At 45.2% G+C, this 22,529-nt stretch overlaps 1 protein-coding gene across 3 annotated transcripts in view; it reads right to left on the bottom strand.

The window, feature by feature from the left end:
• The window catches only part of GASK1A (golgi associated kinase 1A), a 78,998-nt gene that overhangs the window by 12,213 nt on the left and 44,256 nt on the right, over window positions 1-22,529 (bottom strand). For all 3 annotated transcript variants that reach the window (XM_033212241.1, XM_033212240.1, XM_033212242.1), the window contains one exon: window positions 12,975-14,261. In XM_033212241.1, the coding sequence (XP_033068132.1) occupies window positions 12,975-14,198 (1,224 nt within the window). In that variant the 5' untranslated portion in view covers window positions 14,199-14,261. The remainder of the gene's footprint in view (window positions 1-12,974; window positions 14,262-22,529) is intronic.

The raw sequence follows: 22,529 nt of genomic DNA, 5'->3' as shown, positions 1-22,529 counted from the left end.
AAACCATCAGATCTCATGAGAACTCACTATCACAAGAACAGCATTGAGGAAACCACTACCATGATTCAGTTACCTCCACCTGGTCTCTTCCTGGACATGTGGGGATTATGGGGATTACAATCCAAGACAAGATTTTGGGTAGGGACACAGTCAAACCACATTCACCACCCATATATGAGCCTACTCCATGCTTTCATATGCACCCTATCCTTAGCAAGAGTCACCAGAGGCTACCAACACAGTGGTTTACTGCAGAGATCAGAAAACTTCTCTATAAAGGACCAGAGAGTAAATATTTTAGGCATTAGAGGCCATACAGTCTCTGTCATAACTACTTAAGTCTGCCACTGTAGTGCATATCTTATATATTATAGATAATACATAAACAAATAGGCATGACTATATTCCAATATGTTGGTAGAAGAGCTGAGGCAAGACTGGCTTGTCTGTCATAATATGAAAGAGTCTCGGAAGATGTCCAGGGTCCAGGGTCTAAAACTCCTTGTGGCCTTTGGAACACCAAGCTCTATGCCAAAGGGTGGAAGGCTACCCTGCCGCACCACAAATCTAAGCCCAGGGCATAAAACCCCTCATGACTTGGATGGAATCCAGGGCTCAGGGCATAAAACTCCTTGTAGCCTCTGCAATATGCACAGACTTGTTGGTTGCTCTCCCAGGCTCGTAAACATGCTGTACATTATCTCAAGCAGCAGAGTATATTATATATGTGTCAAAGAAAATGCTAAACCATCACAGCTACTCTTGATGTACCGCTACATTTCTACCCCCACATCCTCACGCCCTCACCTGTTTACCCCCACGTCCTGAGCGTCTTCACCACCTGCTTCTTTGTTTGATCACCAATAAATAGTGTGGGCTCCCAGAGCTCAGGGCCTTTGCAGCCTCCATACCAGCATTGGCCCCCTGGACCCACCTTATGCCCTCTTAACTTGTCTTTTCTCATTCCTTTGACTCTGCCGGACTTTGTAGCCCCCACAGCCTGGTGTTGGGTGTGATCACCCCTTCCCCTTCCACTCTTTGGCACAGAGCTTGGTGTTCCAAAGGCTATGAGGGGTTTTAGACCCTGGACCCAGGACATCTTCCAAGACTCTCTTATATTATGACAGACAAGCCAGTCCTGCCTCAGCTCTTCTACCAACATATTGGAACACAGGTAAAACCTTATGTGCACTGAAATTGAATTTCATATAAATTTAGATGTCCCACAATATTATTCTTTCATTTTTTTTAACCACTTAAAAGTGCTAAATCATTCTAAACCATTCTACAAACAGGTGAGGAGTAAATTTGGCAACGTTGTGGGCCATGGTTTAGTTTGTGACCCCCAGTTTGAAGTTCAGATGAATTTGGGGATGAATACTGCCTCCACTATGTCCTGGCTGTGTGAATTCAGGAAATTATTCATCTTGCTGTGCCTCAGTTTTTTCATCAACAAAATGGGGAGGTGATACTCCCATGGGGCCGTGTTGAGGATCACACAGGATGTAATGCAGGAGGCAGATGTTATGGAGAGTTCCCAGAAGTCTCTGGCCCTGGAGGGGACAGGTCAGTGCTTCTCTCCTAAAAAGCACTGGCCTCACCCCCTACTCACCCAGCACTACAGGCCTGAGAACCAGAGTCTAACATAAAGGAAGTTATGATGGTCTAGTATCTCTTCCATGCACAAGTCTAGTGTTTGGAGCATGGACATATCTGTGAGACAGAAACCCACCAGCTGAATTACCTTGGGCCAGGAGAGCAAATGTCAGGACAGCTCTAGCAAGCCTGAAGTGCAATAACTGCTCTGGATTTTGCTTCACACCAGCTGCGTGGCCAGCCAAACCACCTTGTTCCCACCAAACCCTCCCTGCTCCTGTCTCAAGGCCATTCTATGCAGATTTAAACTTGCAGCAGCATTTATTTCCAGAGGAAACTACAAGAAATACTGGCCCATATGATGCGTGCAGTGCTGGCTTCCCAGAATCTATACCCATTTGAATGTTTCACAGTGAGGGCTTGGCTGACACACTTGCCAGTTTGATTATTCTGCTATGCTGTCTGGTTGGTTTTTTCTACAGAAGAGAAATTAGGTTTAAATAGTAGAAGACTAGCAGCCAAACAAGACCAAGCTTAACTTTCATTCCCATATTCCTTCAAGATTTGATTTTTTCCCCTTTTTGAAAAAATGAAGAGATACCAAGAAAAAAATGATACACCTTTAGAGTTTGGGTTTTCTGGCAGTGTTACATAATCGTGTGGACTGAAGTTTTTGTTTAATTTTAGTTAAGCCATTGTAATGCCCTTACTCTGTGCCAGGAATTATCCTTAGTGCTTTACCTATCACAAGTCATTTGACCCCTGCTAGCAGCCAAGAGATAGATACTGTTATTGTTCCCATTTCAAGGATGAGGCTGAATAATGAGTCACAGATGCTGAGTAATGTGATCCAGCCCCCAGAACATGTTTGTCATAACCAGAGACTTAGTTGAAGGTTTTGGATGTAAGAACAAACTGAAGCACATGAATGGCTGCCAGCATGAAGGATATAGTAGGGTCATTGTTTCTGTGACCTCCCAAACAGGACATCTGGATGGGACAAGATACTGCAGGCTGCCAAGGAGGGATACCAGGTCCAGCTGTAGGGGTGGGATGGTACAGGGTGAAGGCTCTGGGGCCAAGACTCAGGTTCCTCAATGAGTGCCTGATTTGGGTCTGGTGGAGTCCAGAAGAGCCATCTGCTGTCCCTGGTGTCCCATGCCCCCAGCGCAGAGATGCTTCCCCAAACTGGGAGCAGTCACAGGCCTGGGACTTTCACGGTGGAAAGGGTGGCTGCTGGCTAGGCAGGCTCACTGCCTGGGGGTCAGAGAGTTGCAGCATAGTTGGAGGCAGGAGGAGAGTCAACTCCCCTTCCCATACCCCAAAACCTCTCTCCAAGGAGGGTGGCAGGCTGCTCCCATACTGGCTGGCTGGCTGTTGAAGAATTTGGTGAGGCTTTGGGAAGGTCAGAGTGTGGAAGAGGAGGGAGTTACTCGGCACTGACTCTCACTCTCCTCTAAAGACTCACCTTGCTGTGCTCCTTGCCTTTCCACATACACGGCATCTTCCCTGGAAGCTCCAGGGAGGGAACATCTAGACTGCTTCATCTGCCCAAACCCCAAGGCCAGAAGTCTCAGCACCATCTTCGGAAGCCAGTGAATAGACCAGCTGATGAGCTTTGAGGAGCTGGATTGAGAAGGGCTGCGGCTTATCTAAAAAGACATCTGTGGAGCCTCCTAAATTTTAAACATCAACACAAAACCCAGCAGCTGTTAAAAGATGAATCCACCACAGCAAAATAGGTTCCGACCAAGAAAGCTAAGATGAATCACCATTGGAACACTGTCACAAAATATCCCCACTTTAATAATTAGGGGGGAAAATATGGTGACCTCTTCCACAATACCCAAAAGGCGTTTGATAAAATTACAATCCATTCCTGACAATGAAACTTTTTTTTTGTTTTTGTTTTCTTTTGAGACAGGGTCTGGCTCTGTCACCCAGGCTGCAGTGGTGTGATTATAGCTCACTGCAACTGCCACCTCCTAAGCCCAAGAGATCCTTCCCCCTCAGTCTCCTGAGTAGCTGTAACTACAGGTGCATGCCACCATGCTTGGCTAATTTTTAGTTTTTAATTTTTTTTTTAGAGACAAGATCTCCCTATGTTGCCCAGGCTTGTCTTGAGCTCCTGGGCTCAAGCAATCCTCCCACCTGGCCCACTCAAACTGGAATTACAGTGGTGAGCCACTGCACATAGCCTGAAAACTCTTAATAAAATAGCAATAATGAAGAATTCCTCATATCTTCAGTCAAAAGCCAGCATAGTGTTTAATGGTGAAACACTAGAAATTGTCCCAAATCTGTAAGAAACATGTCATGTCTCTGGGGCCAAGACGGGTTCCTCAAGCAGTGCCTGATCTGGGTCTGATAGAGTCCAGAAGAGCAACCTGCTGTCCCTGGTGGCCCATGCCCCCAGCACAGAGACGCTTCCCCAGACTGGGAAGAGTCACAGGCCTAGGGCCTTTAGGATGGAAAGTCCTGGGATTACAGGCGTGAGCCACTGCACCTGGCCTGAAAAACTCTTAATAAAGCAGGAATAATGAATAGTTCATCACGTCTTTGGTCAAAAGCCAGCATGCTGTTTAATGGTGAAACACTAGAAATTGTCCCAAATCTGTAAGAAACATATCATGTCCATCATTCCATTAATATTTACCATTGCTCTGTGACACCTGTAAATGTAATGAGGTAAGAGTAAGAAAGAGGAAATGAAAAGATACAATCCCATTTGTTACAGATGAAATGATGGTATGCAGGGGAAGCCCAAGAGGATAAACTGAACAAACATTAAAAGCAAGATGAAGTCAGAAGGTGGATGGTGGCAAAGTTAATATGCAGAAGAAATAGCTTAAATATGGACAAAGAGCTACCAGCCAGAACATGTAATGAAAAAAAAGATCCTATTTCCAATAGGCACAAGAAGACAAAATGCCCAGGAACAACCCAACCTGAAAGTGAAGACCCAGCTGAAGAAAACATCAAAATGTTTCCGAGGAACGTGAACAGATGGAGAGGCATAACCTGTTCTCGGCTAGAGTGACTATATTTCAGGATGTAAATGCTCTCTATATTAATTCACAAAAACTTGACTTGATTTCAAGAAAATCCCAAAAGGATCTGGGAAGGGGAAGGAAGTAACAAGCAAAAAAGTATACAAGAATATCAAAAAAATTCTAAAAAAGAGCAGTGAGAAGGATCAAGTCCTACTAGTTATTAACATAAAATATAAAGCTCAGTAATTCAAACAGTGTGACTCTGTCATATAAATAGACCCTTTCCTGGAACAGAAAGGAGTCCAGAAATAGACCTAGATACATATGGAAATTGGCTCTATGGTAAAGGTAGCCTTTCAAGTTGAGGGAAAGATTGATTATTCAACAAATGTCACTGGGACATTTGGGTTGCCATCTGAAAAAAAAAAAATAGTTGTTTTATACCTTATCCTTTACTCCAAAATAAATTCCAGATGGATCAGAGATATATCAAAAACATGAGAGAATTTAAAAAATAACCCTGAAATGAGAATAGCCTTTTAAAATATAACACATGAACCTAGAAATCAGAGAAAAGCCTGGTCATTTTAACAATGTACATTTTTAAAACTTTCTACACTGCAAAAAGACTACAAACAAAGCTTAATGACAATTAATCTAAGGGAAATATTATATACTACAATGGAAAACAAAGGGCTAAGTTCCTTAATTTATAAAAAGCTCTTAAAATCATTAAGAAAAAGACCAACAACCCAACAGAAAATGGGGCAAAGAACATGGATGGAGCTGGAGGCCATAATGCTAAGCAAACTAACTCAGGAACAGAAAATCAAATACCACATGTTCTCACTTATAAGTGGGAGCTAAACATTGAGTACACATGGACACAAAGAAAGGAATCACAGGGGCCACACAAAGAAGGGAACAACAGTCAGTCACAGGGGCCTACTTGAAGGTGGAGGGAGAGGATCGAAAAACTACCTCTCGAGTACTATGCTTATTACCTGGGTAACAAAATCATCTGTACACTAAACACCCACGACACGCAATTTACCCATATAACAAACCTGCACATGTACCCCTGAACTTAAAATAAAAGTTTTAAAAATAAATAAATAAAACCTACCTAGGCTGGGCACAGTGGCTCACGCCTGTAATTCCAGCACTTTGGGAGGCTGAAGCGGGCAGTTCACCTGTGGTCAGGAGTTCAAGACCAGCCTGGCCAAAATGGCAAAACCCCATCTCTACTAAAAATACAAAAATTAGCCAAATATGGTGGTGGGCGCCTGTAATCACAGCTACTTGGGAGGCTGAGGCAGGAGAATCACTTGAACCTGGGAGGAAGAGTTTGCAATGAGCCAAGATTGCGCCATTGTACTCCAGCCTGGATGACAGAGTCAGGCTCCGTCTCAAAAAAATAAATAAATAAAAAATCTACCTGGTGGCAGATTGTGCTGGTAGCAAGAAAAATAGATGTTTTAAAAAAGAAAAGAAAATGGGGCAAAGAATATGTATAGTATTTTTGTCTTTTAAAAGGCTTTTAAACAGAAGCAGGACTAAGATTGAGGCCAAAAAAAAAAAAAAAAAATCAAAAGAGGTACTCACTTTCTTTTTTTATATATATATACTAAAATAATAAAGATTTTTATTAAGCATTGTAAGTTGCATTCAATAGCCTTCAGATACACCACACCACAATCCATCAACAGTCAATCAAACCCAACAGCAGTTCATTCTTGCACAATCCATGAGTCAGGGCCGAACTCCCTTCAACTTACAGTAAGATCCTACTTAGTTCTTGTGGGCAGGGGTGGGGATTACACCTCATTTCTCATCACTAATGTGATGAAGAGCATCAGAAGTACATGAAAATGATAAGAAATGATTCTGATTTCAAAGTACATTGTTTGGAAACATTAACAAAAACATCAAAATGATAGGAATATACCTGCTTCTACTAAATTCTCAATGGGAAAGTTCTCAAGAACAAGCAATTTGTTTCCTGCTACAGAATGGTGTGTGTGTGTGTGTGTTTTTTAAAGATCAAAGGGTTTTTTTCACAGAATTTCGTATTTGCTAATATGAAAGCATAAAACAGGAACAAAGAACAATAGTGCATACAGCAGTGAATACACCAGTGTAATATTGATGTTCGAAATGGCTAGATAATTTTGGGGGGCTTTAGAATAAATGCAACAGAAGTCAATAATCATAAAATTGCAAGGTTAGCGCAAGATCAGTCAATGACTAAACAGAGTTAACATCTTTTCTAGGACTATTACTAATTATTAGCATTTTTGTTTTGCAAATGGACACATACTGATAAGAATGGAAGAAAGGATGATAACATGCATAATATTAACTATACACTTCAAAAATTACGAACTATGCAGAAGTTTAGCTCAAGTAGTAGTACTAAAGGTCTACATCCGATTCAAAACCACATAGTTCATTGATCACAGATGCATGATGTGAGTCACGAAAAGTTTCAGAACACATTGTGTTGATTTTGAAAGGTCATTTGCATCTTCTATTTCAACTTTATCTCCATTTAACTTGCTCACAAGTATGTATGATGTATTGTATATTTAAAATCAGCAGAACAGCAATATTACTCTATAATTTTTTAGTTTTGATAGTTGCACTTTTTTTTAACACAAAGAACCACATCAACAGTGATGAAATTTAAGAAAGAAAAACTGTGGTTGTGCCTTATTTCTTTCATAATCATAAAAATCAAACCTTAAAGAAAGCTTCATTGTGAAACAGCAATGCAACATCAAATATAATGGCATACATATGGTGCCAAATACGAAAAATTATATTTTAAACTATATATACTTCAAGACTGCCAAAATTTGTTTTCTTTATACTTCAAGAAACACAACTATAGGCTTTTGTCATAACCAGTTTATTAAACTTGATGTGTACCTCATTTTAAGAGTGGGAGTCAAATGCTCTTCATTTTCTTTCTCTTTTTTGTTTTATTATAGCATTTTGACTATAACTGGTTAAAATTTTAAATGTATTGTTTAAATCTCTGATATTAAAGAGGGATCTGAATTTCAAAGTCCTCATTTTTCTCTTACAGAAAGGACAAAATGTACATAACTGCAGGTTCTTTCTCTCCAGATATTCCTAAATCCTTACCTTCCAGCATCCTTCACCCTCTATAAAAAATACATTTACTCTTCTTTATTTAAGACAGCTGCCTCCAGAGCAGCTTCTCTGCCACAAGGGCTGTCTGTACTTAGTGCATTTAAATGACGATTTGTATCGCACGTTTTAGAGTCATTATTCAAGACACTTTCAGAGTAGCTGGGGGCCCAGGCATCACCTGGGGTCCCGTTCATCTTGGGAGTCGGCTTCACTCCATTCCTCAGCCATCACTCCATTTTCAGCCAGGGACCCTTCTGAAGACAGAGGACTTCGATTCCCCAGATTTTAACTTAGGTTCTTTGGCTGCTTCTTCCGCTGAAGCAGCATAAGGAGGTCTGCCCTGAATCGCTGCCTGGTTTGAGGTACTCACTTTCAGTGTTGTGCAATCACAGGGTCAGTACCCAAGAGTGAGTATGCTCTTAATTTTCTGCACCTTGGAAACCTCCCTTGCCTCATGTGTTAGTTTTCTATTGCCATGTAAGAAATTACCATGCGCTCAGTGGCTTAAAAGAACATATCTATGATTTCACAGATTCTGTGGGTGAGGAGCCTATACATTTTTGCTAGGTTCTCAGCTCAGGGTTTCCCCGGGCTACAATCAAGGTATGGACCAGGGTTGGATCTCACTCTAGCTCAGGGTCCTCTCTTAAGCTATTCAGGTTGCCAGCTGACACCATTGCTTGCAGTCGGAGGACTGAGGTCCTCAGGGTTGCCAGAGTCCTTCTAGATGTCTCCTCTCCCCATAGGCAGTTCATAACATGGCTGTTTACTTTTTTCCTTGAGGCCAGCAGAAGACTCTCTGGTGCTTCACCTTCTTTAAAGATTAGGTCAGACCCACCCAGGATAATCTCCTATTTGATTAACTCAAAGTTAACTGATTAGTAAACTAATCACTGGAGTAATATTCCTTCATATTTGAAACTGGCCCAATTGTCCAACCAGCTGGATGCCCATAGAACTGAAGCTTAAGAAAAGTACATTTGTACAATAAAATGTACCTGCCGCCTGTCGACCAGCTCCTCTTCCATACCCCTAATTCCTGTTTTCCCCCACTGGTTACAATGACGCTAGACCACCTGCTGCCTATTAACCAACTCCTCTTCCTTGCGCCTGTTGTTTTCCTTCCTGGCTATATAAACTCTTCACTTTGGTCAGGGAGGAAGGATGGATTTGAGATTTGGTGCTCTGTCTCTCTGGCTAGCATCGCTGGTAAAATAATAAAGCCTTCTTCCCTGGCAACACTTGTCTCATTGATTGGCTTTCTGTGAGGCAAGCAATGGGACCTAAACTGAAACCCTGGTGTTCAGTAACAAAGTTTGGTTCTGACCAGAAACACCTTACTTGTGGGTCAGCTGCCACAGGCTGGGAGAGTTTCAGCAGCCTCCGAAGCTGCTGCCTGACTACATTTGACTACATTTGGCCCAGTGGTTGGCTTTGGGCTCTCTCTCTGGCCTTGTCACCGCTGGCCCCAACTGCATTCCTGATTGTCTAGGAAGGCTTTGAGATTTGACATGTGCATCCAGACAAGTGAGTGGCTTTTGTGGGTACCAGACAGCAGGACTGGCTCCTCTCAATTTGGGAGCTGAAGGAATATCCATTTGAATGTTGAACACACCCAACTGACTGAGAGAGGAAAACATCCTGATTGTTTCAGTTTGGAAACTCTTAGGGCTTGTTGCTTGTTGCAGCAGTTGAATTGTATTTTAGTGACTCTGTGTGTGTGTGTGTGTGTGTGTGTGTGTGTGTGTGTGTGTATGCATGTTTAGATGTATTTACACATATTATACATTGTATCTACCAAATTGGTTTATAAATACAAGAACACTCATAAATAAGTCCAAGTGTTTTTCAAGTCCATGTGACTTAAATAAATTTTTAATAAACAAACTGGCCCTGAGATTTTGGTAAAATAAAAATAGGAATGGCTTTGGAATTGTCAGCATACCCTTTTGATTGGGTTTTATATGTGTCTCTGCTAGATATTTTGAAGTGTCACGGTTTGGCACAGAGGGTTATAAAACTATGATAAACCCAGCCACAACAAAATGATCTTTGTGTGAATTTGTTTTCAGCCTCGGCCCCCAGAATGAGAGCAGACCTGAACCCAACCCACAGCTTGCAGCTCAGCTCAGTTGAACCCAACTGACCCATAGATCCTGGAGCAAGAATAAAGAGCTGGCATTGTAAGCCATTGAGTTTTGGAGGTTTGTTACATACACAGTGTTATTTCAACAATCCCTAATAATACAGAGTGTTATATGGGATTTGTGAAGCATAGGTAGGCTTTATAGGGTGTATAAGAAATGTGTATGTGTGAAGTGCTTGTGTTTTGTACCTAAGTAAATGGGATGTGGAGATGTACACAGAAAAGCAAGGGTTTATACAGGATAAAACCTACCCCAGAGTGGGCTGAATGCAGTTTATACCCAGCCCCTCATCAGAAGGTTCCTGGGCAGGAAAACCCACATTCTATAGCCCTGCATCTCTCTGACTTGTCAGTGGTTTCTAGGAAGGTGGCATTAGCCAGACAGGGGGTGTTTGACTGGACTGGCATTCAGCAAACCAGGGAAGAAGTGGCACGAGTCCAGCCGAGTCATGTCTGCCCATACAACCAACCTGTGTGTGTTTTGGCTACAGAGACTTGTCCCCACAGCAGGGCTTGGCAGCTGAGGAAGAGTCCCACGCTGCAACCCTGAGAGGTGAACAGAGGGGCTCTGTGTGGAGCAGAGAGCAGCTGCGAGCACATCAGCTCGACTGGGGCTTTGCAAGGAGCTGTACCTCAGAGATCAAGGCCCCAGGACACCCCTGCAAGCATCCCCTTTTCCTGCCCTCGTTCATGGACAGCTGAACAGTGACTGTGGTTCAGAGACTGAGCTCTAGAGTCAGCCCATCCAGGCTGCTGCTCAGCCTACCAGCTGCCACCTTGGGCAAGTAACCTAACTTCTCTGGGCCTCAATTTCTCAACTTTAAAATAGGATTAAATGTAGTATCTCACTCATAGGTTGCCATGAAGAGTGGATGAGCAAATTCCCATAAAGTGCGATGGTACCTGCTTATTATTGAGTGTGTGCCATCAGCCAGGCACTGTACTAAGTACATTACACGAATGACCTTGCATCCAGAAACTATGCGTGATCAATGTTATTATCTGACGAAGGCTGGGATCCCCAGAGGACAGACCAGGATTCAACTGAGAGCAGTTTACTTGTGAGCTAACTCCAAGAAACACAAGTAGAGTGGGGAAGAGTCAGCAGTTACCACTGTGAATAACTGGGCTCCAATCCTGCTAGATTAACTGAGAGGTGTGTAGAATATGCATACAGGGCATCTATACACGTACTCTCCTCAGTTACAGTTGGAGGCTGCTCCTGGAGACAGCATGACCAACCTTCCTTGTTTGCTCACGACTGTCCCAGCTTCAGCCCTGAAAGTCCTACGATCTACGATCTGGGAAACCCCTCCTTCCCAACCTGCATGGTTGGCCACACTACTTGGAGTGTGCTCATTCCCCAGCACGTCCAGTGCAGCAAGCAGAGCAAGCCTGCAGATGCAGGTGCCAGCAACCAGGAGTATACCAGGTACTAAATGGTCAGGCTCAAGAGGATGAGGTTGGGGTGCACAACCCCATTTTGGGGTGAGAAAAGTAGAGCTGAGAAAGGTTAGATAATCTGCCCAGGAGTACACAGTGGGAAGTGGCCTGGGGGTGGGGGTTCAAACCCATGTCGGTCTGATGCCAAGGCCCGTGCTCTTGACCATCAGGGTCCATAGCTCCTCCTTCCACAAAGTAGCAACGGGGACATAGATTGGAGGAGCTGGGAGGACGACAGGAGATCAGCTAGTCTTGTGACTGGAAACAGACTTATCTGTAGGCAGACTGGGGTAACATTCAAGAGGCCAGGAGGACAGTAGGTGAGTGTCGAACAATAAAGAGGTAGAGCCTGTGGCCAAAAGGAGAGTACAGCAGCCTCCAAAGTGGGCAGCAGATGCTCAGCTCAGGCTGCTTTCTGCTGTATAGGAATGAAGGACCAGTATTACTAAACCATCCAATTTTTCAAGGGAAGCTGGATTTTTATGGTAAATCTCTGAAGTATTACATATTATCTAAGAATTTTCTAAAATAGAAACCCAAACCCGTGTGAATGAAAACACCGCATATTGGTCCACTCACCTCTGCATGTAACCCTAAGGGCGGACATTGAGGACCCTTTTCTTCAACAGGGGTCTCTATAGAAATGGGGGCTGGCTCCATGTGCATTTGGTGCACACATCCACCCTCACTGAGCTTTATCTGTTTTTTGTCTTTGTTACTGTCTGGCCATGTTTCCCCACATGTATATCTATGGTAGACATCCAGCTCATGGGCACCAGAACAGCCACACTGGTTGTTAACAGACCAGTTAGTAAATAGCTGGTGCCTGTAGTCCCCCAGTCAGCCCATGTACCCTGACAGTCCAACCCCTTCCCTGGGATTCCCACACTACCCCTCGATCCAGCAACTCCAGGGTTAACTCCTGACAGGTCAGGGGCCTCAGCAAGCACAGTTCCTTCTCATTCTTCAGTGCCCAAGCATCCTCCCTTTCTCTCTCCCTCTCTCACTTTTTAAAAAATTATACGACCATCTTGAATCCCTGTTGAGTCAAAGATGTAAAGTTATAAACAGTGGTGTGCTGGTAGATGTGGAAAAATCAGCTCTCCAGGAGTAAAGGGGAGTCCTGATTGGTAGCATTTGCTGCTTTCCATGGTGTAAACAGATATTCACACCCTGATGGATTTCAAGCTACCAACATGAGCAAATGTGGAGTTGTTGAGAGATGTGCAGTGGCACACCGTTAGCCAGCATTTATTTCATAGACACGAAGCTGCAAAAGCACATATGATAGGAAAATACTTAGGAAATAATGCATTCTGAGTAGTTATTACCTTTGTTGCTAATATAACTTATTATTGTTTCTACAACTCATTTTTTTCATAATGCCTGTGTTTCACAACTAGGTACAAAATTCCTGAAAATTTTAGCCATCAGCTCTTGTGAGCCGATGAGCTGGCTCTGGTAACCACTGGATAAATAAATAGAGGAAGGAAAATTACAAAAACAGGTGCTTGGTGGTCAAAAAACCAGGACCTGGGGGAGAGTCACCATCCAACCTCAGGTGAGCAATTCAGGCCTCTCCACCCGGAACCCCCTACCTCTGCAGCTCTCTACCCCCACTGCCCAACCCTACCTACCTGCAACAGGAAGTCAAAGAGTGCCAGGCGTGCCCACTCGGTATGGTGGATGCCCAGGCATGGGGCCTGGCCTGGCCAGCTGCAGCCGTGTGCCAGCATGGCCTGGTACTGCAGCCAGCCCAAGGCCAGAGAATTCTGATCCTCATCCGGGTCACTCAGGTGCTGCACATCGGGCGCCCACCAGATGACAGGCCTCGCTCTACCGTCTGTGTAGCGGTAGGGCAGGAGGGGGCTGTGGAAGCGGCGGGCCACAGCAGGTAGGCTCCGGCGCAGCCCCAGCACGCGATCTACGTGGAAGGACAGGACCTCAGGCAGGTCCCTAGGCCTCTTGATCAGGCCACAGAACCCCTGGGAGCAGAGTTGGCTGAGCCTGGGAGAGGACGTGCCCTGAAGGGCACCCTCAGAGGAGAAGCCAACCTGTAGCACCTGCCCATGGGCAGGGACCCTGGCTTTGCTCCCCACCTCCCCCTGTGCCAACAGCCGGAGCATCTGCAAGTCATGGTCTGTCAGCCATGGGGGAGCCTGCCCACCAGTCCTCGAGCTGCTCAACAGCGTCTCAGCGTCACACCATACTGACCCTTGCAGCTTCTCAACAGAGCCAGGCCACTGATGAGCCCCTGAGGCCAAGGTGGGATTCTCTGCTTGTCGCCCACCAGTCAAGGCTCTGTTCTCAGCTGCCAGCAGATCCCTGCCTTCTGCTGTATGGAGCCAGAATGTCAGCCCAGCAGTAGCTCTCCAAGCCCGTAAAGCTGCCACGTCGCTCCCTGCGAGTGGACCGACCAGGGCAACCATCTCACTCTGTGTCTCTTGGATGGGACCACCATGCTGGGGGTGACCCAGGTCTTTGGCTCCTGGATCTCGGACCTCATCCTCCCTCAGGAGCACAACATGCTGAGTACTGAGTCTTGGATGCCCTGACAAAGTAATGTCCCTCCTGACCCTCCCTGGATGCCTGAGGTCCCCTCCTGGGGACTCCCTGCTTCTGTCCACTCTTGCTCTATGGCCTTGCTCCTCAGCACAGACCAAGATGGAGTTCCTGGGCAAAGCACAGCGTCTCCAGAAGCCCATGTTTCTTGCCTGCTGCCTCCGACTGGAGCTCAAAGCCTGCCGGATACGGGTTGCAGGGGTGCCAGTTACCCCCTGAGGCTCCATGGGACCAGGGTCTATGCTGGCAGATGGACGCTGTGGGGGAAAGCGGGTGACAGCCATCGCAGAGAGGGTCATCAAGAGGCAGAACGCTATTACTGGCCGCCTCTTGCCACGCAGCCTTCTCCAGAGCCAAGATGCCTGGGAGACAGGGTAGAAAAAAAAACTTGAGACCTGGGAAATATATCAGCCCAACCCACCAAACAATGGGGATGGTAAGCAAAGGAGATGCCCAGTTCATGAGAGACTGAGAAGAGCACAACCCAAGTGGAGGGACAGCTGGCTGCCTTCAAGAGAGGAAATGGGCAACTCCAGCCAACTGCACTCCTGCTTTTAAGCTTGGCTTGCTTCTCCTTCTAGGGCAGCCTCTGCTGAGGCCTGCAGACCCATGCTCTTCTGCCCTATTCTCCCTTTGAATAAACTGCCATTACAACACCGTCACCTTGCACCATAAGGGGCTTTTCTCACGTCTGTCCCCACCACCAAGATCTGGCCTTCTCTTTTTGTTCCCATGTGATCCCATGGGCCCATTCTGGCAGATCTCTTGATGTCCCCACATACATGCCCTTACCCTTTTCCAGGCACATGGAAACCCAGTCAGAGATGACTTTGCCAGCCTCCTTAGCAACAGGGTGTGACCACATGACCAAGTCTCTGACTATGTCATGAGAGCCAACCACTTTTGCTGACCCCACATGCTTAAAAGGAAGTTGGCCGCCCTGGCCTTTCTCTTTCGCCATCCTTGCTGGTTGCACACAGATGTGGCAGCAACAGCTCTGCACATGTTAGCAAGGACACACCCTAGGGGCAGTGATTTCTTAACACGTAGTCCTTGGACCAGCAGTATCAGTGTCACCTGGGAACTTGTTAGAAATGCAAATTCTCAGGGCCCCACCCCAGAACTACTGAATCAGAAACAGGGGCTGGGCAGCCTGTGTTTTAAGAAGTTCTCTGGGTAATTCTGATGCGGGCTTAAGCTTGAGAGCCACTGCTCTAGGGCATCATGAGCCACAAGAGGGAAGGAACACGGTGTCTGGAGCAGTGCAAGCCTGCAGCTGGGAGTCTCTGTACCTGCGAGCCTTTATGTGACAGACCTACAGGCAGAGCCCTGGTACATAATGGAATTCAACAGATATGTGACTGACAAAATGCATGGAAAATCTAGTCCAAATCACAAAAAAAACTCCCCAAATTAAGTTTACTTATTAAATCCATGAGATATTCCTTAGAGATTTTTGCTACTATATGCAGTGTGAGGCAATTGGCTGGCATGTACAGAAAAGGCACACAGGTAAACAGAATTATAAAGATGTCAAAGAAACAACACCCACAAAACAAACCAGATTCCACTCTTTCCCCTGCATGTGCTTGCTCTTCTGAGAAGCTCCCTTGTGGATGTCAAAAGAGGATTATCTGGGATCTGCAGTGGACATGTGGGTGAAGTCCATCAGCAGCAGCCTCCTGCGTTCTCTCAAAAGTGCCACCTCTATCCCCTACAATCCACCCAAGCCATATCTATCCAGGGACCCCAATCCATGACCTAAGCTGATGGGGCCATCCTGGATCCTGACCCACGCTGGACCAACAGATCCTCACCCCCAACCCAGCCCTGGGAGCATGGGCTTGTGATAAATCAGCAAGGCTGACTTGTCCTGCTCATGAAATAGAGAGCAGGGGCCCATTGCCACCCAGCCAGAGATGACAGCAGTGGGCCATACTCTGTTGAGAGCCAGTCTGCAGGGAGAGCGAAGGAAATAGTTGCATAGACAAACCAGAGATGAAAACAGGAGGAAGAGCCTTGCCCAGCTTTCTGCGCTGCGGTTCCAGTTCTGAGTCGCGGTTCCAGTTCTGAGGCTGGCCCAGGAACAGCAGTAGCCACTGCCTGGGGCTCTTCGGGACTGAGCAGCATCCACGTAACCCATTCTCCCTCTACACTTGAGCTGTGGGTCATGGGTACTCCTGCTACATGCAGCCAAAAAGGCCTAATTCAGATCATCTCTGAGTTCTCTTTCCTCTACAATTAAAAGAGCATTTCCTGGCCAGGCGTGGTGGCTCACGCCTGTAATCCCAGCACTTTGGGAGACCGGGGTGGGTGGATCACTTGAGGTCAGGAGTTTGAGACGAGCCTGGCCAACATGGTGAAACTCTGTCTCTACTAAAAATACAAAAAGTAGCTGGGTGTGGTAGTGCACGCCTGTAATCCTAGCTACTCGGGAGAATCACTTGAACCTGGCAGGAGAACCGCTTGAACCCGGGAGGTGAAGGTTGCAGTGAGCCAAAATCACACCATTGCACTCCAGCCTGGGTGACAGCAGCAAAACTCCATCTCAAAAAAAAAAAAAAAAAATCACAAAAGAGCCTTTCCTCCTTCAGTACCCATTTGACCTTCCCCTTCCTTCCAACCGCATGGCCTGGAGGAATGTCGCCCCTCATGAATTTTCTAATTTGTCTGTATTTTCAGTCCCTTCTAAGTCAGTGACAGTTTCTGCAGGAACCAAAACATTTCTCAGCACCGTGAACATCAGATAATAATCAAAAGGAAGGGGAAGTGGGAAATCTCAGTTACAACCCAGCCTTAAAAAGTGCCCATGGCTGCCTCCTACCTCCAGTTCCTCCACACTGGTTCTCTCCCTGTCCTAACCCCTTCTGCCTCCTGGACATGAGGCCAGCATCTCCCTCTTAGTGCCTCAATGAATGGTGCACTGATGTCTCTTGGCCCCACTTTCGCCAAACACCTCAGCCACAGGAAGCCAGTGTGTGGTGGTGGAAGGAACGCTGGACAGGAGTCAGCAGGCTGCAGTCTGTGGGGCCACCTTTACCCACTCTCTGGACCAGCTTCCTCATCTACAAGGGGTTGGGTTGGATGAAATAGCCTTTGAGGTCTCACTTCCCCCAATACCCAGTGATGCTAACTCTTGGGGGACAGTGGAGGTGAACTGACTCAGCTGTGGGCTCCCCTGAACCTCCTCCTGTCCATGACAAGCACCTGTAGCAGAATAAAGCTGCACAAGAGGACCCACACACCACCATTGCCCAGTAAGTCAATGTAGGCCCTTAAGGGTGGCTTTCAGAGAAAAGGGTTGAGATAAGGGTTTTCTGCCCCTGCCCAGTCACCACTGGGAGACCCAATCACCCACCTTGGCCTGAACAGTAAGACCATGATAACCAAAGCCTCCCTTGCAGCTCTGAACTGATCCCCCAAGACTCAGCGGGACACGCCAATACAGGGTGACTCAGGGCCAATGGACACTTTCCATCTACCTGAAGTTGCTGCTGGAGGGACCAATTAAGCTAACCTTCCCTCCCCCACAGGTGGAGGGGAGGAGACAGTAGAGAAAACCCCTCTGGCCTCTGGCACCCACGTGCTAAAATATCTTTCCCCATCACCTGACACCCCATGCATTCATGCTTCTGTGAAGCCAGCAGGTGAGCCTATGTCCCAGGGCCACAAAGCCCTGCTTGGACACCTTGCTTAAGGAGGGGTGGGGTGGGGACCAGCAAGCTAAATAAACAGTGGGGAAATCAGGTGAAGTCATGCTTCTGATATCCCCCTCACTTCAGCCAGGGCCTCCAGGACCACAGGGCAGGACAAAGCCTAGAGAATATTTTCCTTGTCAGTTGTGTGGTCCTCTAGACAACCTTTGCTCCCCAAACCTGGATTACATCTGGAATCTCTCTCTGGCTTACCAGAGATGGGACAGAACAATGGTTCTTAAACTTGCTCTGGGGCTTCCTTCATGTTCTACCATGGGGTGGGGGGTTAGGAGATGACTCTGTGTGCTCTGCATTTGCCACCGCCACCCACACCCACATACACTTCCACCAAGGGAGCTCTGTGTTCTTTATGGTGGGTTTAGCTAATTTACATTACTTGATATGCCATACATGTTTAGTCTTAGTTCTGTTGTAATATTTTGTGGTATATTTTCTGTATTGTAAACTCAAAATAAAATTCTAAGCCCCCTTACCATCTGAATGGACCCCTCCTTTTGGCCAAGGGCCTTCCAAAGTTAACCTGAAAAACTGGTTGAGGCCATCATCGGAAGAGGAAGCCAGACATGCCTCATTATACCCTTATCCCCTTTGAAATTTAGGCCCAGTTGACCAGCATTGACATAAACACAGACCTTAAGACTGACAGAACAGCCTCTTTATGTCTGATAAGAAACATTTACAATCTATTCCCTCAAGCCAGCTACCTAGAAGCTTTTATCTGCATGATAAAACCTTGGTCTCCACAAGCCCTTATCTTAACCCAGACAGTCCTTTCTATTGATTCTAAGTCTTTAGACAATAACTTAACTCTTTCAATTACCAATCAGAAAATCTTTGAATCTACCTATGACCTAGGAACCCCTGCTTCCAGTTGTCCTTCCTTTCTGGACCAAAGCAATGTACATCTTAAATGTATTGATTGATGTCTTATGTCTTCCTAAAATGTATAAAACCCAGTTGTAGTCTGATCCCCTGTTCTGAAGATCTCCTGAGGGCTGTGTCACAGGCCACTGGTCACTCATATTTGGCTCAGAACAAATCTCTTTAATATTTTATAGTTTGACCTTTTCATCAACAATATTTATAATATTTGAAGTCTTATACTATGTTTTCTCTTCACTTACTGTGACTTTGTCTTTTGGTGTATATTCCTTATAATATTTAGGACATTTTGATTTGGGTCCTAATTATTACCTTTATTATTATATGCCCTTAGTTGTCTGGTTCTTTAGACTGTAGCTCTTAATCCCCTAAAAAGAACAATATTAAAATTATTTCCTCTTCCCCCTCCTCCCCCTCTCTTTCCTCTACCAATCAATTTTCATTACTAGTATTACCTTTTTTAATGTTTATCTTTGTACAATTAAATATGTTTACATTTCTAATATTTCTCAGCTTTAAATGATATTCTTTAGTTCTCTGCTATTATTAATGAAGTAAACAGCATATTACTTCTTTCTCCCACTTTTGCCTTCATCCCCCTTCCAGTTGTTTATATTTGTGTCATTTCTGCATTGGTACAATAGGAAGCATATACATTCAGTTCCATCACTCTAATACCCACATTTATTCAGGTCTTAGTTATTCAGTTAAATATATTCTATGCACACTCCTGTCCCCTTGGCCCCAGTTTCCCATTATTTCTTGGTTGACTGAAGTTCACATGGGAACAATATTCTCTGATTTCTTGCACGTTCAAACTGTTTTCTACAGCATTCGTACGTGAAGTAAAGTTGCTTAGATAGAAAATACTTGGCTCACAGTTTCTTTCTTTGAACAGCTTATGGGTTCTGCTCCACTGTTTTGTAACGTTAAGGGAAATCTAAGATTAAACTGATTTTTTACCCTGCCTGGCTGCTCTAAGAATTCCTTCTTTTTCTTTAATATCCAGTAACATTCCTAAGATCTATCTGTGTTGACTGTTTCAGGTCAGCTTTTCTTGGCACGCAGTATGCCCTATTAGAAAAGGTAAACACAAGTCTTTTTATTTCATCAGAATTTTCTTGAACTAAATATTAAATATTTTTTCATTCCATGACTTTATTTTTACTTTTTTCTTTAGGCTCTTCAATTATGTACATGGTGGCTCTCCTTTATCTTCCTTATATGTTTCTTACCTTCTCTTTAATCCTTTCAAACATTTTCATTTCATTTTGTTCACTGTTCTTGTTTTTATACTCTATTTGACTTATTGTGTTTTATCTAATATTTATTCACCCTTTCCGTTATTTTCCACTTTTCCCTACTTCTTTCCAACTCATATTTCACATCTTTCCATCTTACCATTTTTTCTTGAGTTCTTGCATTTCTGCTTTGTGGTATTTATTCACAGAGGGTATTTTAAGTTTTAAAAATTCACTGTGATAAGATTGCTCAAAATTCCACTGTTTCCGGGTAACATTTTCAGGTGACCAGCCCTCATCTGTTAAGAAACATTGCTGTTCTTTGTTTCCTTTTTTCTCACAGTGTCTCTGTATAGCTGCTGAACTCTTTTTATTGTATGAGTTGGACCAGTCAATTGAAAGAAGTTCCTTTCAAATTCTGGTGGAATTTGAAATCATCTGGTTTTCATAGTGCAGATACTCTCTTCTTCTCATCTACCCCATGGCCAGGCTGCATCCTGAAATATGGCTTGTTAGCATGGCTCTTTATGTATCACAGTGTCCTCTGCTTTTCTAATCCCAACTGTCCAGCTGGATCCTCTGAGCCACTAAACTTACCCCATCCCATTTCCACACCCTCTTTTGCAGACAAGTGGGGGATGGTGATTCTGCTCCTCAGGCGTGTCACTCACCTTCAGGTCTATTTCATTGGTGCTTTCTGAGATCTGCCAACTTGGGCTCCCTCTTCCACTCTTTCTCACTTCCTCCAACACTGCACCTGCATGAAACTGGCTGCTGCTTACGCTGTTCCCAAGTATTTTGGTGACTGCCTCCTAATTTAGCTGAAAAAGGAATTTGCATTTTGTCTTCTATCTTCTTTGTTGCTTTCTGCTAGTTTCCAGGATAAGGTGAGGATGCAGAGTTTATGCTGCCGTGTTTATACCAGCAGTCCTCAATGGCACATTTTTAAAAAGAAAGGAGTGCGCCCTTACTGAATGTAGTGACTAATCGGCCCTCAGAGCAATGACCTTTTTCCAACTTCCGTGCTTGGGAAACACAGCACCCAAACAGCCCTGAGAATTCCAAGGATTTTGCTCCTGCTGCACATTTCCACAAGATCTATTCACCAGCTTTGTGTGAATTGAGTGCAGCCTCCAGGCTGATCACTTAGCAACATTCTTCTGGAAAGACCACCCTTGAAGCCCTTTGGAGTGACATGGACCAGGAAGTAAGGTGATCCACCTATCCCAGTTAGACTTCTAAGAGTCAAGGGGAGAGGGAGGGACCACAGGGTCACCTAGCAGTTTTCCACTTTATAATTTATGCACCATCTCATTCCCTCTCCTATGGATGCCCCTCCTTCTGTTTCCAATCTGGCTAAAAGGTAGCACTGTCCACCCAGATACCCAAGCCAGAAATCTGGGCCTGACCTTCATTCCACCTTTCCTCTGCCCCAGACATCTAAATCTTGCCAATTTTTTCCCCTTAACAGCTCTTGAACCAGTCCATTTCTCATTAGACCCTCTGTGACTGAGCCCAGGTGCCCTCTTCTTTACCAGGACACCTGCAACCGCTCCCTTGGCTCCCACTCCTGCTCCTCTGCAGGCCACTTGCCACAAACTGGATCACACCCTTCAAAATCTCTTTAGAGAAGATCTAAATGCCAGAACGGCTCTAACCATACCAAACTTCTTTCAATTCTGGACAGTGCCAGACCCACTCTGTCTCCAGACCTTTATATGTGTTGATCCTTCTGCCTGGAATAGACCCCCTCCTCCTGTTTCCATTGCTCAGGTCTCAGCTTAGACACCACCTCCCCCAGGAAGGCTTCCCCTGAGACTCCTCAATGAATTGGATGCCCTCACCATGTGCTCCCGTAACACACTGTTCCTCCCCAAGCACACCCCTTTTCACTCTGTACTGGATTTGATCATTTAATGTCTGTCTCTCAATGGATAGGCTGATCCATGCAGGCAGGACATGGGCTCACAATTGCATCTCCAGACTATCACAGTGCCTGGCACGTGAGAAGCTCTCTGCAAAATGAGCTGTCAGATAAGAGGGGTTATCAGGGAGGTGGAAACACTGTTGCCTGGCCTGTGGCACTGCAAGTCTGCTGGTGAGGAGGGCTCCTCCAATCTCCAGTGCTCTTTTCTGTTTGGAATGCCAGCCACCCCCACCCACGAACCAACACAGCAGATGTGTTTTGTGCTCCATTATTTTAAAATGCACACAGAATTTGTTTCAAGCCGGTATGGTAAGACATACAGACACAAAAATAATTGCCATGAAATAAATTTTTGTTACATTCACAATCCACTAGAAACAGGAGGTGCGGCATGCCACACAGGGCCACACAGGGCCACAGGAGCTGAGATGGGCAGGCAAATTGAGACATCAAATGCAGCAGAAGCCTTTACTGTGGTTTTCACAGTACAGAATGAGCAAGGAAAGTGAAGCAAACTGAAATTGAATAATTTCAGCAGACTCTAGGCTATAGGTGATAGGGCAGAATACAGACAGAAACCTGATAAAAGAAGACGGGTGATATAGACTCAGAACTGGTTGGTTTGCACACGAATGGTATGCTCACAGGCCATTTGATTACTCTCTCTTCTTAAGAATTAGCTAACCCTGGGAGGCACAGTCCTTCCCTGAGTCCATAAGGCACCAGACACCAGAGCATCAAAAAACCAGAAAATAAGAGAATATAGTGAACACACCCGTGTTATGTCCCCGTGGCCCCCAGTTGACTCCAGCTGCCCCCACAGCAGACAATCTCCTGTGCACTGCCAGTCCCCACCTCAAGGAC

This window comes from Trachypithecus francoisi, unplaced genomic scaffold (genome assembly GCF_009764315.1).
Source record: "Trachypithecus francoisi isolate TF-2019V2 unplaced genomic scaffold, Tfra_2.0 Lachesis_group0, whole genome shotgun sequence".
Taxonomy (NCBI): Eukaryota; Metazoa; Chordata; class Mammalia; order Primates; family Cercopithecidae; genus Trachypithecus; species Trachypithecus francoisi.
The sequence above is the reverse complement of the archived record's forward strand: the minus strand, read 5'-3'. Positions and strand labels throughout refer to the sequence as shown.